Source organism: Narcine bancroftii, chromosome 5 (assembly GCF_036971445.1).
Source record: "Narcine bancroftii isolate sNarBan1 chromosome 5, sNarBan1.hap1, whole genome shotgun sequence".
NCBI lineage: Eukaryota > Metazoa > Chordata > Chondrichthyes > Torpediniformes > Narcinidae > Narcine > Narcine bancroftii.
The window spans coordinates 201,821,872-201,849,619 of record NC_091473.1 but is presented as its reverse complement, the minus strand read 5'-3'; the positions used below and the strand labels follow the sequence as shown (position 1 = coordinate 201,849,619).

Here is a 27,748-nt window from a genome sequence, read left to right as displayed (position 1 = left end):
GCTAATAAAACTCTTCCAAAGCGTTACCCTGGTGTCGGTAGTTGATTCTTTTTCCGCAACAGGGAGAATGATGTTGTATTGTGCCCCAGTGATCACAAAGAAATGTCGGCCCGACAGGGAGAATTGAATGTGTATCAGGCTCTGCAGTTGGTTGGTCGTCACAGCCATTAATGACAGCCTGGGTGTTGCGCAGGGGGAGTAGCATTGACGGGCCTCGGAACCCCACTGTTGATGATAGAAACTATACTGATTACCGGTGGGGTGTGGCATTCGGGGGGATGGTCAGTCAGTGGCCTTCTGGTTGGGCACTGTTGATCCATCCTGGGTAAGTTTAACTGGGTTCCCGGACTACCTCCAAGGGACCTGGTTGACTTTGGATGAAGCTGACTGGGTTGGACTCTTCCAAGCTGCCTTGTGAGTGGGGGTTGAACCAGGCAATTTGCCCCATTTACCCCATTTTACAAGGCAGCTAATTCTAACCATGAATAAGCTAACAAACTCTAGATAAAACAAAGAGGCAGTGACCCTCTGTGATTGTGCAGCTTTTCACATGCTTTATGAAGAATATTTATTTGTAAACATAATTCTCAATTTCATCTATTTTATAAAATAAAATGTTTCTTTACTTTGTCAAAAGTGTGGCTGAATGTGACTATTCTTACAAAGCTGTTGATTAATGGCAGAGCGTAGACTTTCTCAAAAAGGCAAAACAACTCCAACTGCCCCAAGCCCATCATCTAACTCGACGCCCAACTGCCTTGGCCTCGCTGATCCTTCTGTACTGCCCCTCCCTCTTTCCCCCTCTTCCTCCCACCTCCACCCAGCGCTTCGGAATCGTCCCAGCACAGAGAAAGAGAGAGAACCCCCATTCCCCTCAAGAGGCAGGTGAGCCAAACTGAACTGTGCTGCCCCCAAAGACAAACCCCCTCCCCACCACCCAGAAAACCCAGAGAAATCGACATTTCAGAAGTTCAAGAAATGTTTCCCCAGACTTTTTGGAAAGTTTCTCCCTCATTCTCGGATTTCATCCTGGTGGATCTGTTGGGGTTGTGGGGGATGGGGGAATGCTGTTGAAGGGTTTGGGGACGGGGGGGGGGGGGTGTTCTGTATTCCCAGGGAGTGGTGGTGAAACAATCCCAAGAGCGGATCTTAGAGCAAAGGGTAGACAAGTCCAAGTGGGTCAATTGTTACTTGTTGCGCATATGGTCTGTCCATCCTGGGATGCAGCTTGCACTCTTCTTCCCCATCCCTTTCTCTCACCCGTCCTCTCTTCCTTTCCCCTTCCCCTCTCTACCTCCCCTTATCTTACCCATCCCTTTTTGTCTCCCCCTCTCTCCCCTCCCCTTTCTCACCTATTCTCCCTTCCCCCTCTCACCCCTTAAATCACCCCCCTCTCTCACCTGCCAACCCCTTCTCTCCCCACTACCTCCAACTCTCCCCTCTCTTCCCCCACCCCCCGCATTCTCTCCCCCACTCTCTCACCCTCGGGTGCTGGGAGACTGGAGTCAGGCATTAAATGCTCTCCCTCCTGGAATGAAACCCATCCAGGATGGAGGGTCCCTTTCAAATCAGCAGGTTCATGGTTCTGTTCAGTGTTTCATCATAGTTTCATCATGGACGATCGCCCAAAAAACGCTCACCCCCTTACAAGTAGCCCAAACTCCCACAACTCACAAACACTCAGAAATTCCCACGGCCGATCTTCACTTCTAGCCCAATTATGCATGGAGATCGCAAAACTGCCAACTTCATTTACGGGTTGGGGAGGAGGGGGGGGAATCCTGATTCAGTGCCATAGACGCTATTTTACCTGCAGATGTCACTGTCCAATGACATGAGGGAAACATGGACACATGAGACACGTGTTCCAGACCAAACAATGACATGTGGGAAACATGGACACATGAGACAGGGGTTCCAGACCCATCAATGACATGTGTGAACCATGGACACGTCCTTGCCCGGGCCAGAGGGGAACATTAATCTCCAGTGTTGAAGCAATAAATGGGAACCTTTCCAACAGCCCTAACTCCACATTGGATGAGAACTCAGATCAATGACAGATCTTCACTCACATTGTTCCAATTCTGTTCAATGAGGAAGCTCGTGTTCAGGCAGATGACGGAGCTCCGCCCCTTCAAGGAAGGCGGGACAGAGACATCCAACGCGATGACGTCATCACGTTCCACCGGCTAATGACGCGACGCTGAAGCCTATTAATACATTCATAGGCATGCGCAGTGCGCGTCTCCCTGACAGACGCCAGGCCTTTTCAGGAGTGGTTCTTGTCGGGGACCGAAGGCGATTCGGCACCCGGTGCCGGCCCTAGTCCCAGCCTCAGTGTTGATTTAACCCGCGGCCCAGCCCTCCGGGACCCTTCATCAGGCTGAGCACACGCTGTGGCAGGCCTGCATTGATTTATCCCCTGGTCATATCCTCTCGTCCCCACAGCGATGAAGCCCTTTCAGTGCTCCGACTGCAGGAAGAACTTTAAATGGTTGAGTCAGTTAAGGATCCACCAGCGGGTCCACACTGGGGAGAAGCCCTTCACCTGCCCTGAGTGCAAGAAGGGTTTCACCAGGTTGTCCAGCCTTGAGATACACCGGCGTGTCCACACCGGGGAGAAGCCCTTCACCTGCCCCGAGTGCGGGAAGGGGTTTGCCCAGATCCCCAACCTGCTGACCCACCAGCGGGTCCACACCGGGGAAAAGCCGTTCACCTGCCCCGAGTGCAAGAAGACCTTCACCAACAGGTCCAACCTTGAGGTACATCGACGGGTCCACACCGGTGAGAGGCCCTTCACCTGCCCCATCTGCAGCAAAGGCTTCATCGACACCTCCAGCCTGCAGAAACACCAGCGGGTTCACACCAGGGAAAAGCCCTTCACCTGCCCTGAATGCGGCAAGGGGTTTGCCCAGTCCTCCGAACTGCGGATGCATGAACGGGTCCACACGGGGGAAAGGCCGTTCGTCTGCCCCGAGTGTGGTAAGAGCTTCACCCAGATGTCCAACCTGAGGACCCACCAAAAGATTCACAGCAGCGATAGGCCATTCATCTGCCCAGAGTGTGGGAAAGGATTCACCCAGTCCTCCCACCTGCTGACCCACCAGCGGGTCCACACCAAGGAGAGGCCATTCATCTGTCCCCAGTGCAGAAAGGAGTTTGCCCGTTCCTCCCACCTGCTGGCCCACCAGCGGGTCCACTCCGGGGAGAGGCCATTTGTCTGCCCCGAGTGTGGAAAGGATTTTGCCCAGTCCTCTAACCTGCTGATCCACCAGCGGGTCCACACTGGGGAGAAGCCATTCACCTGCTCCGAGTGTGGGAAGGGCTTCACTCATTCCTCCTACCTCCAGACCCACCAGCTGCTCCACACTGGGGAGAGGCCATTTGTCTGCCTCGAGTGTGGGGAGGGCTTCACCCAGATCTCCAACCTGCGGAGGCATGAGCGGAGCCACACTGGTGAAAAGCCGTTCGCATGCCCTGAGTGTGAGAAGGCCTTCACCAGGTTGTCCACTCTTGAGACACACCGACGGATGCACAAGGGGGAAGATGCCCTTCGCCTGCTTTGAATGCAGTGAGGGGTTAATTGAATCCAACAAGTTGAAGAGTCACCAGCGGGTCAAGACTGGGGAGAAGCCTTTCACCTGCTCTGATTGTGGGAAGAGCTTTATCCAGTCATAGGAGCTGTTGACCAACCAGCAGGTCCATTTCGGGGAGAGGCTGTCTGCCCCAAGTGTGGGAAGGGCTTCATCCAGTCCTCTCAGCTGCTCACCCACCAGCAGGTCCACTCTGGGGACAGGCTGTTTGTCCGCACTGAGTGCGGAAAGGAGTTTACCCATTCCTCCAACCTACTGATCCACTAGCAGGTCCACACCTGGGTGAAGCCGTTCATCTGCTCTGAGTGTGGGAAGGGCTTCACCCAGTCGGACATCCTGCTGAAAAACCAGCGAGTTCACACGTAAAGTTTGCAGAGTGAACATCACTCAGACCTCCGGCTGGCGGCTGCATGGGGTCGGTGGCAGTGGTTCAGTGCTCCTGCCAACTTTCAAACATTTCTCACTCAATCATCTTTAATATTTAACAAAAGAGGCTTAAACGTATACCCTTAAATATTTAATATCATTGTCTTTGGAGATGACAACTACCAGAGGAGCTAAAGGAGCAATAAATGGTAAAGAAGAAACGGCCCCTCTGACTGCAGACTTTGTCTCAGAAATCTTGAAAAAACGATCACAGGAGATAACATGAGAAATAACTGCAGAAGGTCAACGAGAGATTAGTTCTAAGCTTGAGAAGCTTTTACAAGCGATTTCAGCAATTGAAGATCGTTTGGAAACTGGAGAATGGTTTGAAGTCTTAATGACCGTACAGAAAAGCTAGAAACTTGATTTGAAGTAATGTCTGCCACCAATTCCAAGTTAGCCTGGAAGGTGGTTGATTTGGAGAGCAGGTGTAGACGCCACAATACTCAGATCCTGGGCTGAAAGGAAGACACTGAGAAAGGCCAGTTAACTGACTTCTTCTCAAATCTACTCATGGAGGTGTTTTTTTACTACTAAGCCCGAGCTCGACAGAGCATGTTGGTCTCTGGTTCCCAAGGCAACCTCATCTGTGTATCACCTTGGAAAACGGCCACAAGAATTTTTTAATTTGGTGGATGAAACTTGCAAAGTTTTGGTTGATTCTGATCCAACTTCAAGTTTAATATGAATGAATAGTCTCTCTTGAAGGAGGGTCATTTTTTGAGTGGGAGTGTTTAACCACTCTTTGTGTCAATTGAAGGGTTAATTGATTTAATAATGGCATGATTTTTTAATTTTAATTTTGTTTGTTTAGTTTATTTTATCTTTGATATTAAAGATTTAATAGATTGTATTAATCTTATTAATATTGAAGTATTTGCCTATGTTGTTTATTCATTTATTAACACCGTAAATAATATAATGTATGTAGTTTATTATTTGACAGTGGGAAAATAAGTTTGTGCGGTTGGTTTTTTCTAGGACCGTGGGGAAACAACAGTCAGCATCGAAATAACGGATATGTGTTTAATCTAGTTAGTTGGGGAAATATTTTATAATAAATTCTAGTGTTCATGTTGCTGAGTTTGGAAAGTGTAGATTTTTATAGTTTAAAATGACTTCCTTTTTAATTACTAATGATTTGATGTTATTTTGAAGGTTTGAGGCTTAAACGTTTTGATGATGTTTACGCCCCTGCGAATGGTTTTGTTCATTTTGGCTGATAATGGGAATGAGACCTGATTCTACTGCGGATGTGCGTATATTGTCTGTCTACACAGCAAACTTCGTATTTTTCATTTTAGTTTTTTATATTTAGAATTTTTGTCTTTGTTTGAGAAAATTATTGTTACTTTTTTAATATAAGGAGCTTTACTAAGATTTTCAGCAGAAGTGTATGGGGTTAGGATGTATTTTTTGAGATGGTTGCTACTTTGTTTGGCCACCGTCCCAGCTGGGCTGTTTGGGGGGGGTGGGGGGAGGATTTTTGTTTGGGTTTTTACTGAATTTGCAAGGTTATGTTTGTTCCATGGTTTACATATTTTGTATTACAGCATGGTTTCAAGGTGACTAGAGACGACACTTTCCTTATTCCAATTTATCCTAATTTCAAAGCATCGTCCTCCAAAAGCAAGAATTAATGATAATCCAAATTTTGATCTCTAATCCAATAAATCCAACTCTGTGGCTGCTGCTTTATGTAGCTTTAACTCATTGATTAAACTGATGAACATTTTGCATTACTTCGCATTAAGACTTCCATAATGATGAATAACAAAGCACTTACTGTGTAATGAAGATATAAAACATAATAAGAAGCTTTTAAAGAGATAAACTTTAAAGAGATACATAAAAATATTTAAAGATACAAAAAATTCAAAGAAAAATCTCATGCTCATGCCCTCTCTACATCCCGTAGAATAATAACCAACTTGTTAATGGCTGGGCAGGTATTATGCCATATTACATCACAGTCACCATGGTAATACTGAAAGGGACAGGCACAAAATTAACTAAGAATTTAAAAACCACAAGTTCTTAACCTTTTACGTTCCAGCCCCTAATTATAATAGCCCCTAATCATTAATGGCTAATATATAATAATTACTATTACAGATATACAAGTAAATACAGTAAGTATAAGATTAGAAATCAAAATTTTTAGCTTGCTGTAAAAGGCAGATTTTAGTAATAGGTTAATTTAAGTAACCCGTCTTGGTTTTAATCCGCATTTGCCGAACGAAACCTTTCTTGTCTGGAACTGTATCCATGATTTTTCCCAGCAACCAAGAATTTCTTGGTGAAGGATCGTCCCATGATAATTACAATGTCTCCACATACAAAACTGTTTAGCTGTAGATCATTTTTGTCTGTCTTGTAATAACGAAAGATCTTCTTTAAATCATCTTTCCCAAAATAAATCTGCAAGAAATTGCACTTGTTTCCATCTCTGTCTTGCATAAATATCTTCTTTCTGAAATTGAACTGGTGCCATTAAAGGTTTAGATTTAAGAAGTAAGAGATGATTCTGGGTAAGTGCCTTGATGTCATTTGAATTAACAAATATTTTTGATTTTGGACAACTAGCTTCAATCTTACACAATGCTGTCTGAAGATTGTCATCATTGAGTATTTGACTATTCAAGTTAAGAATTTTGTGATTGATCTAATATTTCTCTAAACTCTTATATAACTCTTTCCCACACACCTCCATGATGTGATCCTGTGGGTGGGTTAAATATCCAACTAATTTCTTTCTGAAGTAATGATTCATGAATTTGATGATGATTCCAATTTTGAATTGCTTTTCGTAACTCTAATGAGCTCCTGTAAAGTTATCAGAAAGTAATTTTTTTACTTGACCATGTCTGGCTATAAAACATGGAAGAACATTGATAAAAGAATCTGTATCAAGTGGCATAGGTGTTGTCAAATAGGTAAAAACAGCTCCATATTGTTTTTCTACAATTTTTCCTCATTTAACTTGCAAAGGACCAAAATAAATCCTATGTATGTAAATGGGGGTTCATCAGGTGAAACTCTGTCCTGCGGTAAATCTGCCATTTGTTGTTGTTCAGGTTTAGTAATTTCACATTGATAAATAATTCTTTTGATCAATGTTGAAGCATCAAGTATCCAATATTTCTGGCGTAGTTCTGATAACATGTGATACAACCACTGTGACCTGTTTTTTTCATGTATATGTTGAAGAATCAATTCAGAAATAGGAAATTCCATCGCTAAGATAATTGGATATTTCACTTCTTCTGGCATTATTGCTTTTTCTGATCTTTCTCCTATTCTCAATACATCATTTACCAGAATAAGATTTAGCCTGTAAACACGACTTCTTTTTGCAACGTTCAGATTCTTCTTCAATTTTGATATCTCATTATCAAATGCCTTTTACTGACAAAAATGAATAATCTCCAATTCAGCATTCACCAACTCATCAACTGTTAGGTAACAGCTCTTTCAAGTCTTCAGATTCTCTTTCTTGATACGATTTAAAAGCATAGTTTTTAACCCAAGAATCCATGATACTGCCTTTTTCAAATGAATCTATGAAGGGTGTTCGCAAATAACTTGAGTGATTGGATCATTTTTATTAGATTTTTGAATAGTATTCACATTAGTGTTTTGGATTTCTGGATCCTCCATTGAAAATTCCTTTAACTCTTCCAGATTTTGTGTCTGCTCTTGAGATTGCGAAATAAATTGCGGACCGGACACCCATGTGTTGGCTCTGTTCAGAAAAGATTGAACATTTGATCCTTGTGAAGCCGTATCAACTGGATTATCCACTGTTTTAACAAATCTTCGTTGATTAGCATGAGAAACCTTTTCGATTTCATTAACTCTGTTCGTCACAAAGGTATGAAACTTTGTGGTTTTGTTATTAATAATTTTAAGCACTGATGCACTATCAGTCCAAAACATAGAATCTGCTAACTCCATCTGTAATTCTCTTCTTAACACAGTGTCCACTTTGCTCGCCATAGTAGCGCCAGTCAATTCCATTCGAGGGTTGGTGACTGGCTTTAAAGGAGCCACTCTTTGTTTTCCCATTACAAATCCACAATTTACTCGCTCTTGGTTATTTCAAGGTATTAAATAACTGACAGGACCAAAAACAACTTTGCTTGTGTCTCCAAAGAGGTGTAATTGAGCAAATGTGGAAATTCCAAAGTCTGTTAGTTTAAAATATCTGTTGACTTCAAAATTTTCTAACATTAAGACTCTCAATCCAATTTATCCAATCTTGTGCGATGGAATCTGGTATAGTTTCATCCCATCCAAATTTTCGTCTGCATAATTTTTGCAGAATTTTCTTAGCAATTAATACTACTGGAGCCAATATTCCCAAAGGATCGTGTATTGAGCTTACAATCAAAAGAATACCTCAAAATGATGCTCCACAATTAAATATCACACATAATTTTTCCTTTTGTGGCTAATCCATTTTGTAAGGAAGAAAACTCCTTTAATTACAGATCTCCTTTAACTCATGATAAAGATCTATTGTTTCTTTTTCTGAAACCAGTGAAGTGAGACAATCATCAACATAGAAATTGTTTCTGATGTTGGTTATAGCTGGAGAACGAAATTGCTCTTCATTATCTTCAACACATTTCCTGGGAGCTAAATTTGCACAACTCGGTGACAAAGTTGCTCCAAATAGATGAACTGTCATTCTGTATTCAATCTATTTTTACTGAAATCTTTTGATGGAACATCGCTCCAATATCTGCAGCAATGGCAATAGGCTCTTTACAAAATCTTATCAGAACACCTGTTAATGTACTGGTTAAGTCTGCTCCTTGTAGAAGTTGAGAATTGAATGAAACTCCTTGAAATGATGCTCCACAATTAAATACTACACATAGTTTCTCCTTTTGTGGATGTATAACTTCATGCTGAGGGAAATACCTTTTTTAAAACCATCTTTATGTTCCAAGATACCTTTTTTGAATATTTTATTTTTGATGTTATCAACAAACAATACTAAATTATCACAGACAAGTAATTAAATGTGAATAATTAATACATGTTCCAAATATGACCCCAATCCTCCCTCTCCCAAACAAAACCCCTAATGAAGAAGAAAAAAGGGGAAAAAGGCAAAAAGAAACAGGTGAAAGAAAGGGAAGAGTAGAATGAAAAAGAAAGAAAAAAGAGAAGGAGCAATCTATATCTGAAATCCAAAGAGGCCCAATTATTTTTATCTAAATTTCAACTAAAGAAGAAAAATAGAGGGAAGAAAATTAATAGAACAAGCATCTTATTTGGTAAGTTTCCAACCCTACATTTTTTAAGTTCCCGTACCTGCAAAAACATGTTGCATTTATTTCTTACATTGTAAGTACTTATCTCCAGGGGAATACAACTCTGTATTTCATTATTCCAACAGGCTATTTCCAAGAGAGAATCAGACTTCGTAACTGCAATACATTTCCTGGCCACTGCCACTGCAATTTTAGCAAACTAATTGATATTTGGACAACCTTAGTTTAGGTCTAATAATTTGATTTAATAAAGCTCTCAAGATTCCCCAAGAGGGTTTTAATTTGGAGCATGACCAGGTGGAATGTAAAAAAAAAGTACCTGTTTCTTCCCCATACCTGAAACATACATCAGAAAAAATATTAAAGGGATCAAGATGAGCGACTTTTTGCAGACGATTTATTAATACATCTGACGAGCCGGTAACTTCTCTACACTCGCAATTGGAAGATTATGGGAAAGTTTCAAGATATAAGATATATTAGATTAAAAGTGAAATAATTGCTTTAATGAATGGAGACTACACAGATTGCAAAAGAAATACACAATTTAGGTGGCCGGTAAATGGGATCATATATTTGGGGATTAGAGGAGATAATGATCTTAAAGGTTTGTACAAGTTGAATGATATCCACTTGCTTCGGAAAATTAAAGAGGATTTAAATAAATGGGCCACTCTCCCAATAACATTAATTGGTAGAATGAATTGCATTAAAATGAATATATTTCCATATCTCCATTACCTCCTCTAGACCCTCCCGACATCACTACTACAGAAAATCAAAATTTGAATAAACAAATTAAATTTTTATGGAAAGGTACATTAGCAGAATATCCACGGAAAAATTAACTTGGAAATATGATAAGGGAGGATTACAACTTTCCAACTTTAAATATTATTGGGCGCCCCCAGATGAAATTTATCATTTCCCTCTTGGACAGAAGAGGCAAGGCTTCATGGGTAGAAATTGAACTGCACAAAGTCAGGGAAAGAGGGGCAGAAAATTTTATATATGAATGGGCTGTTAATTTTATTCTAGCTGGAAAAGAAAACGAATAATAAAACACATTTTGAGTATCTGGTATAAAATGAATAATTGGTACAAGAAACAAATTACTCCAAAAACACCCTTGTTTCAGAATAGACAAATTCCTCTAACTATGGATAATTTAATTCTACATACATGGTTGCATAAAGAGATCAGATATGTAGAAGTTTGTTATGTACAAGGGTAATTAATGTAATTTGAACAATTAAAAAATAATTACAATATTTACAACAAATCAATCTTCTGTTACTTTCAATTAAGAGCTTTTCTTAGAAAGAATGAGGTCCAACTAGGACGATACCAGAGTGCAGTGAAATGGAGATTCTAATTCAAAAGGGCACCCACGAAGAAGCTCATATCAGTTATGTATTCTTTAATCCAATTGGGGTACTCCATACTGGAAGTTACTTGGATCAAAACAAAGATGGAAATCAGCCTTGAATATTAGTATTGATGATGAGACCTGGTCGAATTTATGTTATGACTGTACAACCAACACAATTGATGTAAAATATAGACTGGTGCAATATATTTTGCATCAACTGCATCTTATCCTGCAAAAAATACATAAATCCTAATTTTTCTGATGCCTTTTCTATGTATCCCCTGGTTATTGTGTCCAACATGAAATTTGTATATTCTAAATGAGAGGAAGAATTTCTCTTGAACTTTCTCTTTAAATTCAGCATGCGCTGTTCTGTGATTATTTTATTATCTGACGTACAAATTTCTCTTGAGAGGTAATGACCATCAACATGTTTAATGAAAAAGAAAAAGTGTATATCATGGCTAATGTGATTTATGGTGTGAAAAAAAAAATTTAAAAAAACATGTTTAATGAAATTTGAAACTAATTCCAGAAACTGCTTGTCCTCTTTTAAAGGTTCTTAAATAATCTTTGAGACATTCAGGAAAATCAATTTTAAACTATTGTTCCCACAGATCATTAAGTTTCACAACTGAAATTCTGTTGACATTCTTCTGATCATTATTTATTTTTCCTCCTAATGGTGGTTAGTTGTCCATCCAAGCAATGTTCTCACAGCATAAGCCAAGTAACATCTCTATCGGCTTCAATCTTGGGTAAGCAAACATCTTTTAGATGATCCCACTATTCGATATCATCCTGATTGGGAATATTCTCCCTATTCACAGGCATAGTCTTCTGAACATATACACTTGGAATATTGCAAAATCCACTGCTATTCAATTGAGCAATCTGTAAACCTGAAACCATATTCGTTTCAAATTTCCTTTCATTGTTCATTGTCTTCAATAAGATCTGTGATCTTTTCCCATTAAGATTATTCATTAATTCAACAGTACAAAATGATGCAGTACTTCCTGAATCAATAAATGTGTAGGTCTTCAGTATGAAGCTCCCCTTTTTTAGCTTTAACCTGCAGAGGAATGATTGAGAGAGATCTGTCACCGGCCCCAGTAAGACTTTGTCTGAACCGAAGCTGAAGCATCCCCTCTGGCTGTGTCTTTAGTCTTGGATTCAGATTGTTTGACTTCCATCTCAACTTTACTTTGTTGAATATGCAGAAACTTGGGATGCTTTAATCTGCATATGAGTCATTTATTACAAGTTTTGCTGATGTGCCCTTTGTACAAGTAACCGAAACATTCCATTCTTCTGTAAAAAAAACAATTTCTTGTCAGGCAATTTTTTTTCTAATTGTGAACATCTTTCTATAGCTTGCTTATCTTTGCAATACTAACAGCTTTCCTGAACAGCCTGATTTTTTTTTTTCCATTGTTTCCTTGTTCTTTCTTGTGCTTGTATCTGACACAGTAGGAATAAAGGTACTTTGCTTTAGTTTCTGTTGAGACAATGACTTAGACTCCTTTACATCTTAGGAACTATTGAAGTATCCTTAATATTTACAAATACTGGTACAGTGTTAACGTACACACACCATTCCAAGAATTGTACAACATCCTCAAAGATAACGTCCCTTCCAGGAAGCATCTTTGTTCTTTGGTTCTCCGTAAATCCTTCAAGGCAATTTGTTTATAATAATTGACAAATTAGCAAGCAAATTTAGCTCTTGCAAATGTACACCACTTCCCATTGTGTTACAGCATCCTCTCAGAAAGAGGGCATATGCTTGTAAAGCCTTCGTGTCCTCTGATTTTATTGCTGACCAAAAAAGAATCTTGTCTGTGAGCCTTGCCATTTTATGTTTATTGCCATAATGATGTTGCAATAATTCTTTTGCCCTTTTAAAACCTTGGTCTGGATCCATATATTGGCAACATTTGACTAACTCCTTCACCTGTCCTCCAGTACACTGCTCCAGGTAATACAGATGATCTTTAGTGATTTTAGTTTTACTTTCAATGTGACGTTCAAGAGATTTCATGAACATCAAATATTGTAATGGATCTCCATTGAAAACTGGAATTTCCTTCTTGGGTAAACCATATGAACCTTGTTGCTGCGCTAACATAGCAGAGATTTTGTTCTGTTTTGCTATAAGTGAAATATTGTCTTGTCCACCATAGTTGTCTTGAAGTGAATGGAGAAAGCTGATCTTGAACTGGTGCCATAGGTGTAGGACCATGACTTGTAAGTGATAGCATTGATGGGAATCCTTAACTAGAGAACCAGTTACATCAATGGTTGAATATGATCAACTGGCATGGTTGAACATTTTTGGTATACCCACCTTTCGGGAAGATCCTTATATTGTGTGCTCTGGAGAGGTTGATTGTCGCTCGCTCTTTCCATAGGATTGGTCATTGTCATTTGAACACTAACAGTGACACCTATGACTCCTTGCTCGAGTATATTTGTTTCTTGTGGCTGCGGTACCCATGATTCTGCTGGAAGGTTAGGTGCTAGCCCTTTGGGATGTCACTCTGAGTGATAAATCTTGCAGAAGCCTGAGCTAATGCTTTCACTTTGGCCATATTCATTGCATGTTGTTCCTCAAGCTCTAGTCTTTTCTCTATTCAATAATCTATTTTGTTCTTCATGAGCCGTTTGTAACTTCAGTTGCTGATTTTTTGATTTGAACACCCTCATCTTCTAAAGCATCTCTTTTCTCCAACCACTGTTGTTGCGCACAGTCTGTTTGCGCCTTAGCCTGCAGAGCTGATATGCTTGAAGCACGTGAAACTGAACTTGCTCTAGATGCCTTTGAAGATCTTCCTATGCTCATAACCTTGGAAATACTATCATCTGGATTCACATCTGAACTTTCAGATACCACTGATTGAGTATCTATCTTCTACATTTAGCTTGGTACAGCACCAATGGGACTTTGCAGTTCCAGTTCTACTAACGTTTAAGCCAGGTAATAAGGCCTGCAGTGCCTTGACAGAGTCTTCTTGCTTGCTAGTTGAAGCCACTTCTTATTTGATGGTGTTACAGGCCCAGAGGACCCCAAAACCCAGCAGCAATAGAAACAAAAGTTGCTTTTAATTGTCTTTAAACTTGAAAACAGGGTCAAATTTTTACTTATTACTATTAACTTAACCCCCTTGTAATTCTAAACACATGTGTATGTAATGTGCGTGTAAGTTCAGAAAAGTTCTTTGATTCACAGTCCTATCTTACTTCTCACTCTTCCAAGTTCACCAGTATCAGGCAATTCTTCGACTATGCACAGAATTTAACATTTATGAATTTTCACCAACCTCTTGTGCTTGAAATATAGATGGTTACTACTCAGGAAGGTTCTTGTTGGTTTTCAGAGAGAGATTTGTTGCTCGTTGGACACACACAAACTAATTCCTTCTGATCAGCCACTTCATTGTCTTGCCAAAGAAACTTGCCCCATCGTGGTTTTCCAGATGATAACCTCTGCCAGGTCACCACAGAGTTCCTTTTGTCTCCCTTATTTCAGGTGAAAAACTCTACAGCCAGCTATTTCCTCTTGTGTGGACCACAAGGGTTCCAACAGGCTGAACTAAAAACTCACAACCCATATTCAAAATGGGGGTTCAACAAGCTTCCAAAAGCCACTGGCCAAAAGTCAGTTCTCTCTCTGTGAGAAAAAAAAACCTGTTTGTCTGCTTGCAAAACCACATGACCTTCCAAGAACAGCAAACTGGCCCCAAAACAGATTGCCGTCTCCCAAAATCAATTCCTGAACAATCCCATCAGTTCCCTGAGATGGGTCCTTCCATTTGCACCTCCTTGCAAACATCTCCAATACATAAATCTATTGTCTTTGCAAAAACACTCAGACGCTGAGTGTCTGGGCTTGATCCAAGCTCTTGCATTTAAAATGGAATTTGTATTGAAGTGTTGTTTCTGTTTATGACCTAAAACCCCACAATCTATCTCATCTAAAAACTCATAAAACACAATATAATATATAATATAATCCATCACATTGGCTGGCTCCACCTCCGTCCAAGGTTTGTCGGTCCGCCTTGCTGGCTCAACTCACAACTAAATAGTTCTTTGAAAGCAGTTGTTTGCTTGAGCCTGATGAGACTTCTTATCCATCCTGGCTTCTGGTTCCTGGGATATCTATCATTAATTGTATTAATTACACTATCCTGGCACAATCTTGACCAGACCTCATCATGCATTTGTATATTTAAATCTTTTTCACTTTTTTACTTAAATAGTTCCTTTTTCTGAATTGTGTCTTGTAATTGTATTAGTAGTACATATTAGTAGTACATTTCTCAATAAATGTACAAATTATTAAATACTCAAATGGTTTCTGTTCTGGGTCAAAAATTCATGCCTAATTTCTAAATATGATTTAAGCTGATAGTATGAAAAAAGTTTTATTTGGTACATTGTATTTCTCTTTCATTTGTTTCAAAGTCAAGAAAAAAAAACCCAAGAAACAATCTTTTATCCTCTTTATCCTGTTATTGTGTCAAGTATCAAAGAAAGGATTATTTAAAGTAAAATAAATAAGTGGATTCTCCTTTAACATCATCTTAGCTATCTTAGTTCTTAATTCCTCTTTCTATATGAATTCCATTCCATATCTTGAATAAATGTTTTAAAATTGGTACTGTTACGAGTCCAGAGGACCCCAAAGCCCAGCAGCAATAGATATGCACCACGACAAAGGATGCTTTTAATTATCTTTGAACATGAAAGAAATAGAATCAAACTTTAACATATCTCTATTGACTCACTTAAGCTACTTAACTACCCTCTAATTCTAAGCGCACATGTATGTAATGTGTGTGTAAGTTCAGAAAAGTTCTTTGGTTCACAGTCCAATCTCACTGGTTGCAGGCAATTCTGTACTGTACACAGAAGTTAGCATTAATAAAGTTCACCAGGTTTTGGTGCTTAACTGGCAAATGGTTACCACTCAGAAGGGTTCTTGTTGGTTTTCAGAGATTCCTTTTTAATCAGCCAGTTCGGTATCTTGCTGACAAAATTTGCCCACTTCAGGGTTCTCCAGATGATGACCTCTTTCTTTCATGTCACCACAGAGTTCCTTTCTCTTTTTCTCCAATTCCAAGGGAAACACCGGACAGCCAGTCCTCTCCTTTGACCAGGCCATCTTCCAAAGCTTGCTGGGTTGTCCCTCTGGAATTGATGTCTGTTTCTCTCCTCTCTCTCTCTCCCTCCCTCTCTGAGACCAAAGCCAGTCTGATCCATATTTATTATTTTAAGTAAATATTTAGCTTGTTAGCTAATAATTTGAATACCATTTTATAATCCGTATTTAATATTGATATCGGTCTACAAGAGGAAGTAATAAAGGATCTTTCCCTTTTTTTGGGAATAACTATTATTAATGCTGTTTTAAAAGATTCTGGTAAGTCATTAGAGTCTCTCATTTGATCCAAAAGTCCCATAAAAACAGGAATTAACAACTCCTTAAATTCTTTATAAAACTCTGGAAATTGTCCTCTTTGTATTTGACAAAAATATCAAAATATAATTTTTTTGGTATATTTTATTTATTATTCAAAATAAGACATACCATCAAAGTACAAATATACATAATATTTTCTCCCCTGTAATTCCCCCCAGAAAGAAGAAAGAAGAAAAGATGAGGAGTTCAACGCATATAACATCAACCAGTCCCCATGTTTGGTGCAACCCCAACAAGGGAGAAAAAACCTACTACATATTTAAACCTATATATTTCATACACGGGTTCTACACCTTAAAAAAATGAATATTTATTACATAAATTATACGTTATCTTTTCCAATGGAATACAGAGCCTCATTTCCACAAAATATATACTTCAACATCGGTAAAGGAGTTGGAAAATTCCATTTTTTTTTTCAATTGACATTAATTCAGGCAATGTAACTTGCGATAGATATTTTTTTTTTCCCTTATCTTTTAAAGATTCAGACTGATAATTGTTTATAAAAATTCCTAAAATCATCATTAATTTCTTGTATTTTATATTTGTCCAGTTTCTCTTTTTGTTGCTGTTATTGTTCTTGATCATTGCTCCACTTTGAGTTGCCATGCTAAAACTTTATGGGCTCTATCACCTAATTCAGAATATTTCTATTGTGTTTGCGTACATCTACTTTATAAGATTGCATTGTTTCAACTTTTTTTATTCCAATAATCTTCATTGCTTTTCATTTTCTAAATACATCTTTGTTTAATTGATCTACTTCTTTCAAATATTCCTTCTTTATTTTAGATGTGTAACTTATTATTTGTCCTCTTAAACAGGCTTCCATAGAGTCCCATATAATAAATTTATTTGCTTCTGAGTGTTCATTAATTTTTTGAAAAATTTTTATGTTGTCTCAAGAATTCACAAAAGTCCTCTTTAAAAGTGCTGTATTAAATCTCCACCTATAACCTAAACTGTGTTCTTCTTTCAACGCAAATGACATCACTAAAGGCGAATGATCCGATAATATTTTTGCTTGATATTCAGCCTTCTGAACTATAGCTTGTAATTGTGTAGAGACTAAAAATATATCAATACGTGAATATGTCTTATGTCTAAAAGAATAGTCCCTATTGTTAGGATGAATTTTCCTCCAACTATCAACAAGTCTCATTTCATTAAATCTGTCACGATTTTAACTACTTTACTTTTAACAATATTTCCACCTGATTGATCTAGTTTTGAATCAAAAGTAAAATTAAAATCTCCACCCATTATTATTTTCCCCTGGGCACTTAATAATTGCATAAAAATATCTTGTATAAATCTCCCATCATCCGCATTTGGTGCATATATATTCATTAATGTCTAATATTCTGAATAAACTTGACAATTAATCGTTATGTATCTCCCTGCTTTATTTATAGTTGTTTCCAATATTTTGATTGGTAATTTTTTATTTATTAATACCTCCTCTGGCCTTGTTATTAAATGAAGCCAATACAGATCCAATCCAATCTCTTTTTAACTTCCCATATTCTATTTCAGTCAAACGAATTTCCTGCAAAAAAGCTATACCAACTTTAAACTTTTTCATATAATTTAAACACTTTTTTTCATTTTATTTGAATCTGAATTCCATTAATATTAAAACTAATAAAACTTAATTTTCCTGGCATTAAGTAGCAATATTAAATCTCCTGTCCATCGAATGCCCCTTTCTCACTTGATCCAGGCGTAAAATAAGATAGAAATAAGAACCCCCCTCCGCCCCCACCCAGAAGTGCGTGATGCCGTTACGTCTCTATTCCCCTGATCTATTCAGGATGTGATCCAAATCACATTCATGCACATGACTTTGCAATGGTTAGGCTCATGGTCCCCACTAACTCTCTCAATATACCAAACAATCCCTTATTCTATTTTTAATCATTAGATTCTAATTCTCTCATAGATCTTTTAAAATGTATCTAGATCACTTAAAGGTTAAACCCTCCTCCCCATTTAAACTCTCTCAAAATATTACTTTTTATTCCCCCAGTTACAGCAAAACCTTTTCCATCTGATAGTACATTCAAGTATCAGCATCCACCTGCCTTGCTTTTTCAGGCAATGAATCGACACACACCTTTGCCTCATTAGGTTCCGTGAAAAACCTATTTCTCCCTTCTGGAACAAAGACCTTCAAAACTGCCGGATACCTTAAGACAAACTTTTCTTCCATAACATATTTGTAACTGCAACTCAAAACTTACATCATGATTTTTAAAAATCTTATTCCTATTATAAATCATGGGTGACTGTCGTTCTTTTGCTTTCTTTGCTGCCATCTCTAAAATCTTCTCTTGTACTTCATATCGGAGAAATCGGGCGCGGCTTCTGATCCGGCTGTAGCTTTGGTCTCAATGCTCTATGCACTCTCTCAATTTCAATGTCTCCTTGAAATTCAAAAGATTGTAGACTCCAACGCTGTAAAAACTTTTTAATTTCTTGTCCTTCATCACCACCTTTAAGTCCAATAATCTTTGTTGTTTCTCCTGCTGAAGTTCTAAAATGTCTGTTTTCTGCATTAACTGATCTTCTATTGCAGCTGCTTCTGCCACTTTCATTTGCTCCTTAATGCCTTGGATTTCAAATTAATTTCCTTTAATTTTCTCATCCATAACTTCAAATCTTTTATCCACCTGCTGCATCATTTTCTCAACTTTCTCTGTAAAGGTCTTGTTTTCCACCACAATCTTTTTTTATAAACCATTATAAACTTCCTATCTTCTTGGGAAGATTCCATGTATTCTTTCATTTCTGCTGCAGAAATAAATGATTCTTTCATTTTCTCCAGCCATGTGGCCTTGGGACTTTGAGTAAACAAAAACTCCTGTTTTTCCTGTTCCTCTTCTTACCCACTGGAGCTGGACGTCTGCCTGGTCTTTTTAAAGTTGCCTGTCTTTTTTGTGCTCTGCATGTGTATGACTCCTCACACACACGCAGAGTCACATCTTCACCCGAGTCAGGTGGCCATTGTCTGGAGAGACCCTGTACTGCAGATTCCAAGGCCTCCCCAGCTCCTGGCTTATTTCTCCAGGGCTGCACCTTACAAACATCTCCTGGATCCTTCCTCAAGAGTCTTTCGTCCTTATCTCAATCTTTTTCTTGCTCATTTTCTTGTATTGTAACGGCTGGCTTTTATTCTTTGGTGCCATTTTAAAATGTTCTTCGGGTTTTCCAATATTTCTTTCTTCCGTTTTTCTGAAGTTTTGCTAACTTTTTGACTTTTTTGAGGAGAGTAGGGATTTTCAGCCTAACCCCATGTCATCTCTTGGCATGCCCTCCATGATGGGTTTTTTTCAACATGTCTGAGACAGTCTGTATCTTAATTTTTGCTGCTTTAGCTCCTCTGGTGGTCGTCATCTCCAAAGGCAATGATATTAAATATTGAAGGGGATAAGTTTAAGTCACTTTGGTTAAAGATTAAAGATGATTGAGTACAAAATGTTTGAAAGTTGGCAAGACCACTGAACCACTGCCACCTACCCCAAGCACCCGTCAACCAGAAGTCTGAGTGATGTTTCAATATTCACTCTCTGAAACTTCATGTGTGAACTGGCTGGTGTTTCAGCAGGATGTCTGACTGGGTGAAGCCCTGCCCACAATCGGAGCAGGTGAAATGGCTTCACCCTGGTGTTGACCCACTGGTGGATCAGCAAGTTGGAGAAACTCCTTTTCACACTGAGGGCAGTTGAATAGCCTCTCCCCGGTGTGGACTTGCTGGTGGGACGACTGGGTGAAGCCCTTCCTACTTTTGGGGCAGACAAACAGCCTGTCATTGGTGTGAATCTTCTCGTGGGTTCACAGGTTGGAAATTTGGGTAAATCCCTTGCCACACTCGGGGTAGACCAATGGCTTTGTCCTGATGTGGACCCGCTGGTGCAACCGCAGGTTGAGGACCGGTTGAACCCCTTTGCTGCACTCAGATAAGGAGAAGGGGCTTTTGTTGGTGTGGATCCGCCGGTGTCTCTCAAGGTTGGAACTGTTGCTGAAGGTCTTCTCACACTCTGGGCAGGCAAACGGCTTCTCCCCGGTGTGGACCCGCTGGTGACTCCACAGGCTGGAGATCTGGGTGAAGCTCTTGCCACATTCGGGGCAAACAAATGGCTTCTCGCCAGTGTGGATCCGCTGGTGAATCCGCAGATAGGAGGACCGGGCGAACCCCTTGCCACACTCGGAGCAGGTGAATGGCTTTTCCCCAGTGTGGGCCCGCTCGTGCCTCTGCAGGCTGGAGGTGTCAGTGAAGCCTTTGCCGCACTCAGAACAGGAGAAAGGCCTCTCGCCAGTGTGGACCCGCCGGTGTATCGCAAGGCTGGATCTGTTGGTGAAGGTCTTCTTGCACTCGGGGCAGGCAAATGGCTTATTTGCGGTGTGGACCCACTGGTGGATTAGCAAGTTGGAGATGTGGGTGAACCCCTTGCTGCACTCAGGGCAGATGAATGGCTTTTCCCCAGTGTGGATCCGTTGGTGCTTCTGCAGATTGGAGGTGTGGGTGAAGCCTTTGCCGCACTCAGGACAGGTGAAGGGCCTCTCGCCGGTGTGGACCCGCCAGTGTACCTCAAGGTTGGATAACCTGGTGAAGGACTTCTTGCACTCAGGGCAGGTGAATGGCTTTTCCCCAGTGTGGACTCGCTGGTGGGTCAGCAGGTTGGAAATGTGGGTGAATCCTTTGCCGCACTCGGGGCAGGTGAATGGCTTTTCCCCAGTGTGGATCCGTTGGTGCTTCTGCAGGCTGGAGGTGTCGGTGAAGCCTTTGCCACATTTGGGGCAGGTGAAGGGCCTCTCGCCGGTGTGGACCCGCCAGTGTATCTCAAGGTTGGATAACCTGGTGAAGGACTTCTTGCACTCAGGGCAGGTGAACGGCTTTTCCCCGGTGTGGACCCGCTGGTGGGTCAGCAGGTTTGAGATGTGGGTGAATCCTTTGCCGCACTCGGGGCAGGTGAACGGTTTTTCTCCAGTGTGGATCCGTTGGTGCCTCTGCAGGCTGGACAACCTGCTGAAGGCCTTCTCACACTCGGGGCAGGTGAAGGGCCTCTCCCTGGTGTGGACCCGCCGGTGTCTAGTTAACTCATTTGACCTTTTAAAGTTCTTCCCGCAGTCGGAGCACTGAAACGGGTTCATCGCTCTGGGGACGAGAGGATGTGACCAGAGGATATATCAATACATATATCTGTCCCGGGTTCCACAGCCCGATGGAGGGTCCCGGGGAGCTGGGCCGCGGGTTAAATCAACACCGAGGTTGGGACTAGGGACGGGAACCGGTGAGAAGCGTCCTCTCGCCGGCCGCTTCCCGTTCCGGAACCCGGTGCGACGACACCTTCAGCGCTTATCGGGGGCATCTATGAACAATTCATGAGCTGCAGCCCTGCGTCATCCTGCCATCCTACGTGATGACGTCGCCCCGTGGGACGCCCCTGTCCCGCCTTCCTTAAAGGGGTGGAGCTCCGTCATCTTCCTGGACTTGGTGAACATGAGCTTCCTCAATGAACAGAATTGGAACAATATGAGTGAAGATCAGTCATTGATCTGAGTTCTCATCCAATGTGGAGTTAAGGGCTGTTGGAAAGGTTCCCATTTATTGCTTCCACAATGAATAGTAATACTCCCCTCTGACCCAGGCACAATTGCCCCTCTGATTGACAGCTCCCTCCGCCCCTCTTCCCGGGCTGCGGACGCTCGTCACGTGAGCCCACTGATGTCATAGGACCCGCGAGCGGCCCTGAGTGCTGTTCCCGCAGGAACAGGTTGGTCCACGGAGTAGATTACGAGCTGTGCCCGGGGCTGGAGGTGAGAGCTACTTGGGGAGGGCCCCCGAGTGCTGGAGGCGCGGGCCTGGCCTTTGTTGGAGCTGGTGCTGCCCTGAGGTGGAGCCGTTGCTGCCGGTGGTGGGGGTGGGGGGGGGGGGGTTGAAGGCGTCCTTGGGAGGAGGACAAGCGGCTCCAAGGTTCGGCCGGGAACTCGTCCCCCCACAGTCGGGCGGGGAGGGATTGTTGGGGGGTGGGTGGGGGTTTGAGGGCAGGGACCGCGCCTCCTGTCACACGGGGAGGATCAGGGAGAAGGATTCCTGACAACGCCGTGGGCAGCGGTGTGTCCGGTTGCAGCCCCTGTCCTCCCGGCCGCACGGATGGGGGTAGACAGGGTCCCACACCGGAGGGGAAGGGCAGGACGGGGTTTCCACCACAGGGCGGGCCCGCTCGCTGGGGGAAGGGGCAGGAGGCCCCTGTCACCGTCCCCGTCTCACACACGGACACCCGGGGCATCCTGTTGGGGGGAGATCCCATCTCAGGAGAAACAGCATCAGTCCGGTCAATGGCCCCACCACTGGGGCTGCTGTGAAGCTGGGTGGCGCTCAGTCCCGGTGCCCAGTGACTGGGTACTCTGGGGTCCAGGGCACAGACACGCACTTATGTGAGGGAGGGATCCCTGACATTGGCAGGAAGAGAGATGAGATCTTGCAGGTAGTGTTTGCAGCAGCCAAAATTAGAAATGCAGTGTTGTCATCTCAGGATGTCCTGAACCAGCGATGTAGTGAGGTGAGAAATTGGAAAACCTTCCAGCCAAACGGGCCTCTCTTCCACAGTAGGTGGGATAGTAACAAGTGGGGCAGGTCAGAGGGGCCCTTTATACCAATGTGTTTATGTTTGAGGTTTGTCAAAGAAAAATTCAAGTCTAGGTTAGCAAATTAGAAGATCTTCAGTTTTCTGATCTGAGGTTTACTCCAGTAGTGAAATTGATGCTGTGTTAAGAAAATGGTGCAAGGTGGGGGCAGCTGGGCTTGAAGTGGAAGAGTACCCAGATCATGTCATGCAGGTGTGCTGGGGCTGATCTGGCAGGGGGCTTTGACCCAAAACAGTAGACTTACAGTTGGAAAAGATGTGGCTGATAAACAGATTAAAGGGCACAGAGTGAGTGGACTGGAGAGGAACAAGACAGGGTCAGTGATCATTGATCAGGAAGAAGGGACAGAGTGTAGTGTATCAATGTTTGCTGATTACACTAAATTGAGTGGAAAAGCCGATTGTGCAGAGGAATCGGAAAGGCATCAGAGAGATATAGATTGGTTAAGTGAGTGGGCAAGGGTCTGGCAGATGGAGTATATGTTGGTAAATGTGAGGTTATCCACTTTGGAAGGAAAAATAGATCAGATTATTATTTAAATAGCAAGTGATTGCAGCATACTGCCATGCAGAGGACTTGGGAGTGCTTGTGCATGAATTGCAAAAGATTGGTTTGCAGGTGCAGCAGGCGATCAAGAAGATAAATGTTGGCCTTCATTGCTAGAGGGGTTGAATTTAAGAGCAGAGAGATTGCTGCAACTGAACAAGGTACTGATGAAGCCGGATCTGGAGTACTGCATGCAGTTCTGGTCTCCTGACTTGAGGAAGGATGTACTAGCTTTGGAGGTGTTGCAGAGGAGATTCACCAGTTGATTCTAGAGATGAGGGGGTTAGCCTATGAGGAGAGATTGCTAGGATTTAGAAGAATGAGAGGGGATCTTCTAAAATTATGAAAGATAAGATTGAGGTGGGTAAGTTATTTCTATTGTTGGGGAAACTAGATCTAGGGAATATCGCCTCAATATTCAGGGTAAAAGATTTCAGATGGAGATGAGGAGGAACTGGTTTCCCAGAGGGTAGTTAATCATCTACATTTTTATAGTTTATTAACATAAAAGGTTTGACATAAAAGACAAAGTACAAAAAAAATCAATATTTTGTCTTGCAATTCTGTGACTTCTGCATGGTCACTTGTTGTCGCTGGGCTTCTGTGGCGCTCACCCAAGGACGCACGCAAAAGCCGAGTGTTTCGGGAAGTCCGGATTCTTGAATGGTCTGGATTTCAACCAAGACTTTCCTAGAAGTCCACGTTTTTGGACTTTGACTGGACTAGTGGAATTAAGGGACATGGGAGAAAGACAGCTCAGTGCAGATGAGGCAATCATCAGATCAGCCATGATCTTGTTGAACGGTGGAAGAGGCTCGACTGACTGCATGGCCTACTCTTACCCCTATTTCTTACCTTCTCCTGCTTCTCTCTCCACAGAGACTGCCTGAGTGACTGAAGATTTCCAGAAATTTCTGTCTTTATTTGGGGTTTCCAGCATCTGCACTGATTCCTCTCAGTCTGAAAATTGGAGCCTGAGGTCAAGGCCTGAACTGAAGTGGGGTCGGTCTGTACTTGCTGGAGTTGAGAATGGTAGGAGATGATCTAATTGGCTTCTCTTGTGGTTTTCAGATTGATGTAGAAGGCAGTGATTTCATCAAATTAGCTGGTCCTTGCTCTCTGCCATTCTCATGTGGGTCTGTGACGTGACTTGTGGGCCTGAATGTTCGTTTACTGTGGACCTCGGAGTCTTCCTGCCTGGTGGGCAGTGAACAGTGAGTTTATTGTCATGAGCAGTATTTTGCATTCAGCTGTAAAATACCTATTATAAATTAGGGTTCTGTAAATACAATATTAGAACCATAGAACACGCAGCACTGAAAATAGGGTGTTTGGCCCATCTAGTCTGTGCTGAACTATAATCAGACAAACAACAATGGTGCTGGAAAACACCACTAGTCAAAGGCCTCTAGTCTGAGAACCAATCATCCACTCCCACTCTCTGGCTTCTCCTATATTGCCAATGTTGAATGCAGTTTATGATCTCACCGTGAATACTGAGCATCTGAACCCTTGTAATGGACAGACAGTGCTCACCACCTTGTGGCGCTGCTGAGCTCCTTTTAGGAGGACACACTACCTGCCATCAAGGTGACCCTTGCGATAGCCTGCCCAGACTCAGCCCTGACCTTCACCTAATTGGCCCATCGCTGACCCCTGCTGAGCCCCTGCACTTAGCTTCGAGCCTTTGGCCACAGGAGCCAATGGGGCCCAGTCTGCTCCGAGTACTGCCTGCAGAACTATAAAGGATCATGTGCCCCTTTGTTATTGCCTCTTTGGACTCCTCATGGCATGCAAGTAGCACCTTTCACACTGAGTTGGGGTGAGTCCCGCGGTCAGGAAGCAATAGCCATGTCTGTACCAGTCAAGGGATGGGGGCACATGGTATCACCTTGATCCTGACTGTTGAATGTGTATGTTCATGTAATTTCCCCCAGTCTTCTCTCAGTTCCTCCCTTGTTATCCAAAGTGTATATTTACCCCTTGTGCATTGTGTGTGTATACATGCATAGGTTTGCCTAGCATATTGACCCTGTTGTCCCGTTTGCATCCCTGAAATAAACGTGTGCTTTGTACCTCAACTTTGGTCTGCTTCTTAACCTGTGGGACCAAGACGAACCCAAACAACAATTTTCCTGACTAGTCTCCCACGGAGGACAGACAACATCTACAGTCTTTCCTTTAACATTCTTGGTGGTACGACCTACTATACACAAAGCCCTGTGGATTATCCCTAATAAGTCCCTGGCCATCCACAAACCGGTATATCTGATCTCTTAGAACGCCTTCCAATAATTTATCTTCTACTCGTGTCAAGCTCACTGGCCTATAATTTCCTGGGTTACTATTGGAGCGTTTTTAAAACAACAGAACAACATGAGCTACTCTCCAATTGTCTTGCACCTTCACCCGTGGCGAAGGACAGGGCCCCTGCAATTTCTGCACTCGTGTTCCTCAAGGTTGAAGGGAATATCTTCTTGTCAGTATTAATCCATAACTTCACTGCTTGATTTTCTTACATCCCAAGTCTCTGTGCCAGGTTCCTGAGTAAATACTGATGCAATAAAAAGCAGTTAAGATTTCCCCAACTCTTCTGGCTTCAGGCATTGCTGACCACTCTGATCTTCAAATGGACCAATTTTACTTTTAATACACCTGTAGAAACCCTGAGATTTTCCTTCACAGTGTCTGCCAAAACAACCTCGAGCCTTCTTTTCTCACTTCTGATTTTCCCTCTTTAGTTTTTCCTGCATTTTTATACTCCATAAGTACTTATTTGCTCCTTGTTCCGTATTCCTGCGATATGCCCCTCGTCTTCTTAACCAGATCCCCAATTTCCCTCAAAAACCAAGGTTCCCTATTTCTATTAACTTTGCCTTTAACCCTGACAGGAACATACAGTCTCTGTACTTTCAAAATGTCACCTTTGAAGGCCTTCCACTTACCGAACACATCTTTGCCAGAAAGCAACTTAACCCAATTTCTAGATCCTTTCTCATTTCCTCAAAATGATCCTTTCTCCAATTCATAATCTCAACCCTTGGACTCATTAAAAATAAATAATCAGTGCAAGAGAGAGAAAAAAGTGAGGTACTGTCTTCAGGTTCATTGTCCGTTCAGAAATCTAATGGCGGAGGTTAAGAAGCAGTTTTTGTACTGATGGGTGTGTCTCTTCAGGCTCCTATACCTCATTCCTGATCATAGCATTGAGAAAAGGACATGGCCTGGGTAGTGAGGGTCCATGATGATCAAGGCGACTCTCCTGAGACACCAGCTCTTTAAGATGCCTTAATGGAGTGAAGACTAATGCCCATGATGGCATTGGTCGAGTTCACAACCCTTTGCAGCCTTTTCCTGTCCTGTGCCTTGGCAGAGAGTGATGCAACCTGTCAGAATACTCTCCGCAGAACTCCTGCAGAAATTTGCAAGAGTCTTTGGTGACAGACAAAACTTTCTTAAACGCCTCACGATATATAGACACTGGCGAGCCATCTACATGATTGTATCCACATGATGGCCACAGGATGGATCTTCAGAGATCTTGACAGCCAGGAATTTGAAGTTCTTTTACTGCTGACCCCTCGATAAGGACTGGTTTGTGTTCTCCTGCCTTCCCCTTCCTGAAGTTCACAATCAATTCCTTAGTTTTGCGATCATTTTTTTTTTGGAAAATTTTATTTAGCATTTGTATCAATACAAAAAAAGAATAATTCAGTAATACAATAAGTCATACAAAATGATACAAATTTTAAAAAATTTTCTCCCCAACCCCCTTCCCTCCCAAAAGAAGGAAGAAAAAGAAAAGAACACCTACTTCTACATATATAATATTATTAGCATACATAATATTCACTGATTATTTTTGTAGCTTCTAATTGAGAAGGTGGAGAAGGTGAATGGAATTTTATTCATAAAATCCATATATGGTCTCCAAATTTTATAAAGATTTTCAACTCGATTTCTTAAACTGTCATTTTTTCGAAAGGTATACAATTTTGCATTTCAGTACACCATCTGCCTCGATGCTGAAGATCCAGCTGCGCTGGATGGGTCACGTCTCCAGAATGGAGGACCATCGCCTTCCCAAGATCGTGTTATATGGCGAGCTCTCCACTGGCCACCGTGACAGAGGTGCACCAAAGAAAAGGTACAAGGACTGCCTAAAGAAATCTCTTGGTGCCTGCCACATTGACCACCGCCAGTGGGCTGATATCGCCTCAAACCGTGCATCTTGGCGCCTCACAGTTTGGCGGGCAGCAACCTCCTTTGAAGAAGACCGCAGAGCCCACCTCACTGACAAAAGGCAAAGGAGGAAAAACCCAACACCCAACCCCAACCAACCAATTTTCCCTTGCAACCGCTGCAATCGTGTCTGCCTGTC

The 27,748-nt window shown here is 41.9% G+C and overlaps 2 protein-coding genes and 1 long non-coding RNA gene across 3 annotated transcripts in view; 2 read left to right on the top strand and 1 right to left on the bottom strand.

Moving 5' to 3' along the window:
* Window positions 1–2,256: 2,256 nt before the first annotated feature.
* Window positions 2,257–27,748, top strand: part of LOC138764602 (zinc finger protein 850-like) — a 35,605-nt gene continuing 10,113 nt past the window's right edge. Inside the window, exon 1 of the mRNA XM_069940724.1 lies at window positions 2,257–3,551. Coding sequence (XP_069796825.1) covers window positions 2,454–3,551 — 1,098 coding nt within the window. The 5' untranslated portion in view covers window positions 2,257–2,453. The remainder of the gene's footprint in view (window positions 3,552–27,748) is intronic.
* The window catches only part of LOC138764582 (zinc finger protein 420-like), a 65,537-nt gene continuing 54,250 nt past the window's right edge, over window positions 16,462–27,748 (bottom strand). Inside the window, exon 5 of the mRNA XM_069940702.1 lies at window positions 16,462–21,328. Coding sequence (XP_069796803.1) covers window positions 20,005–21,328 — 1,324 coding nt within the window. The 3' untranslated portion in view covers window positions 16,462–20,004. The remainder of the gene's footprint in view (window positions 21,329–27,748) is intronic.
* LOC138764603 (uncharacterized) lies at window positions 21,661–27,483 on the top strand. Its single transcript, XR_011358225.1, has 3 exons — window positions 21,661–21,990; window positions 24,439–24,581; window positions 27,374–27,483. It is a non-coding gene; the product is annotated as an uncharacterized lncRNA (long non-coding RNA).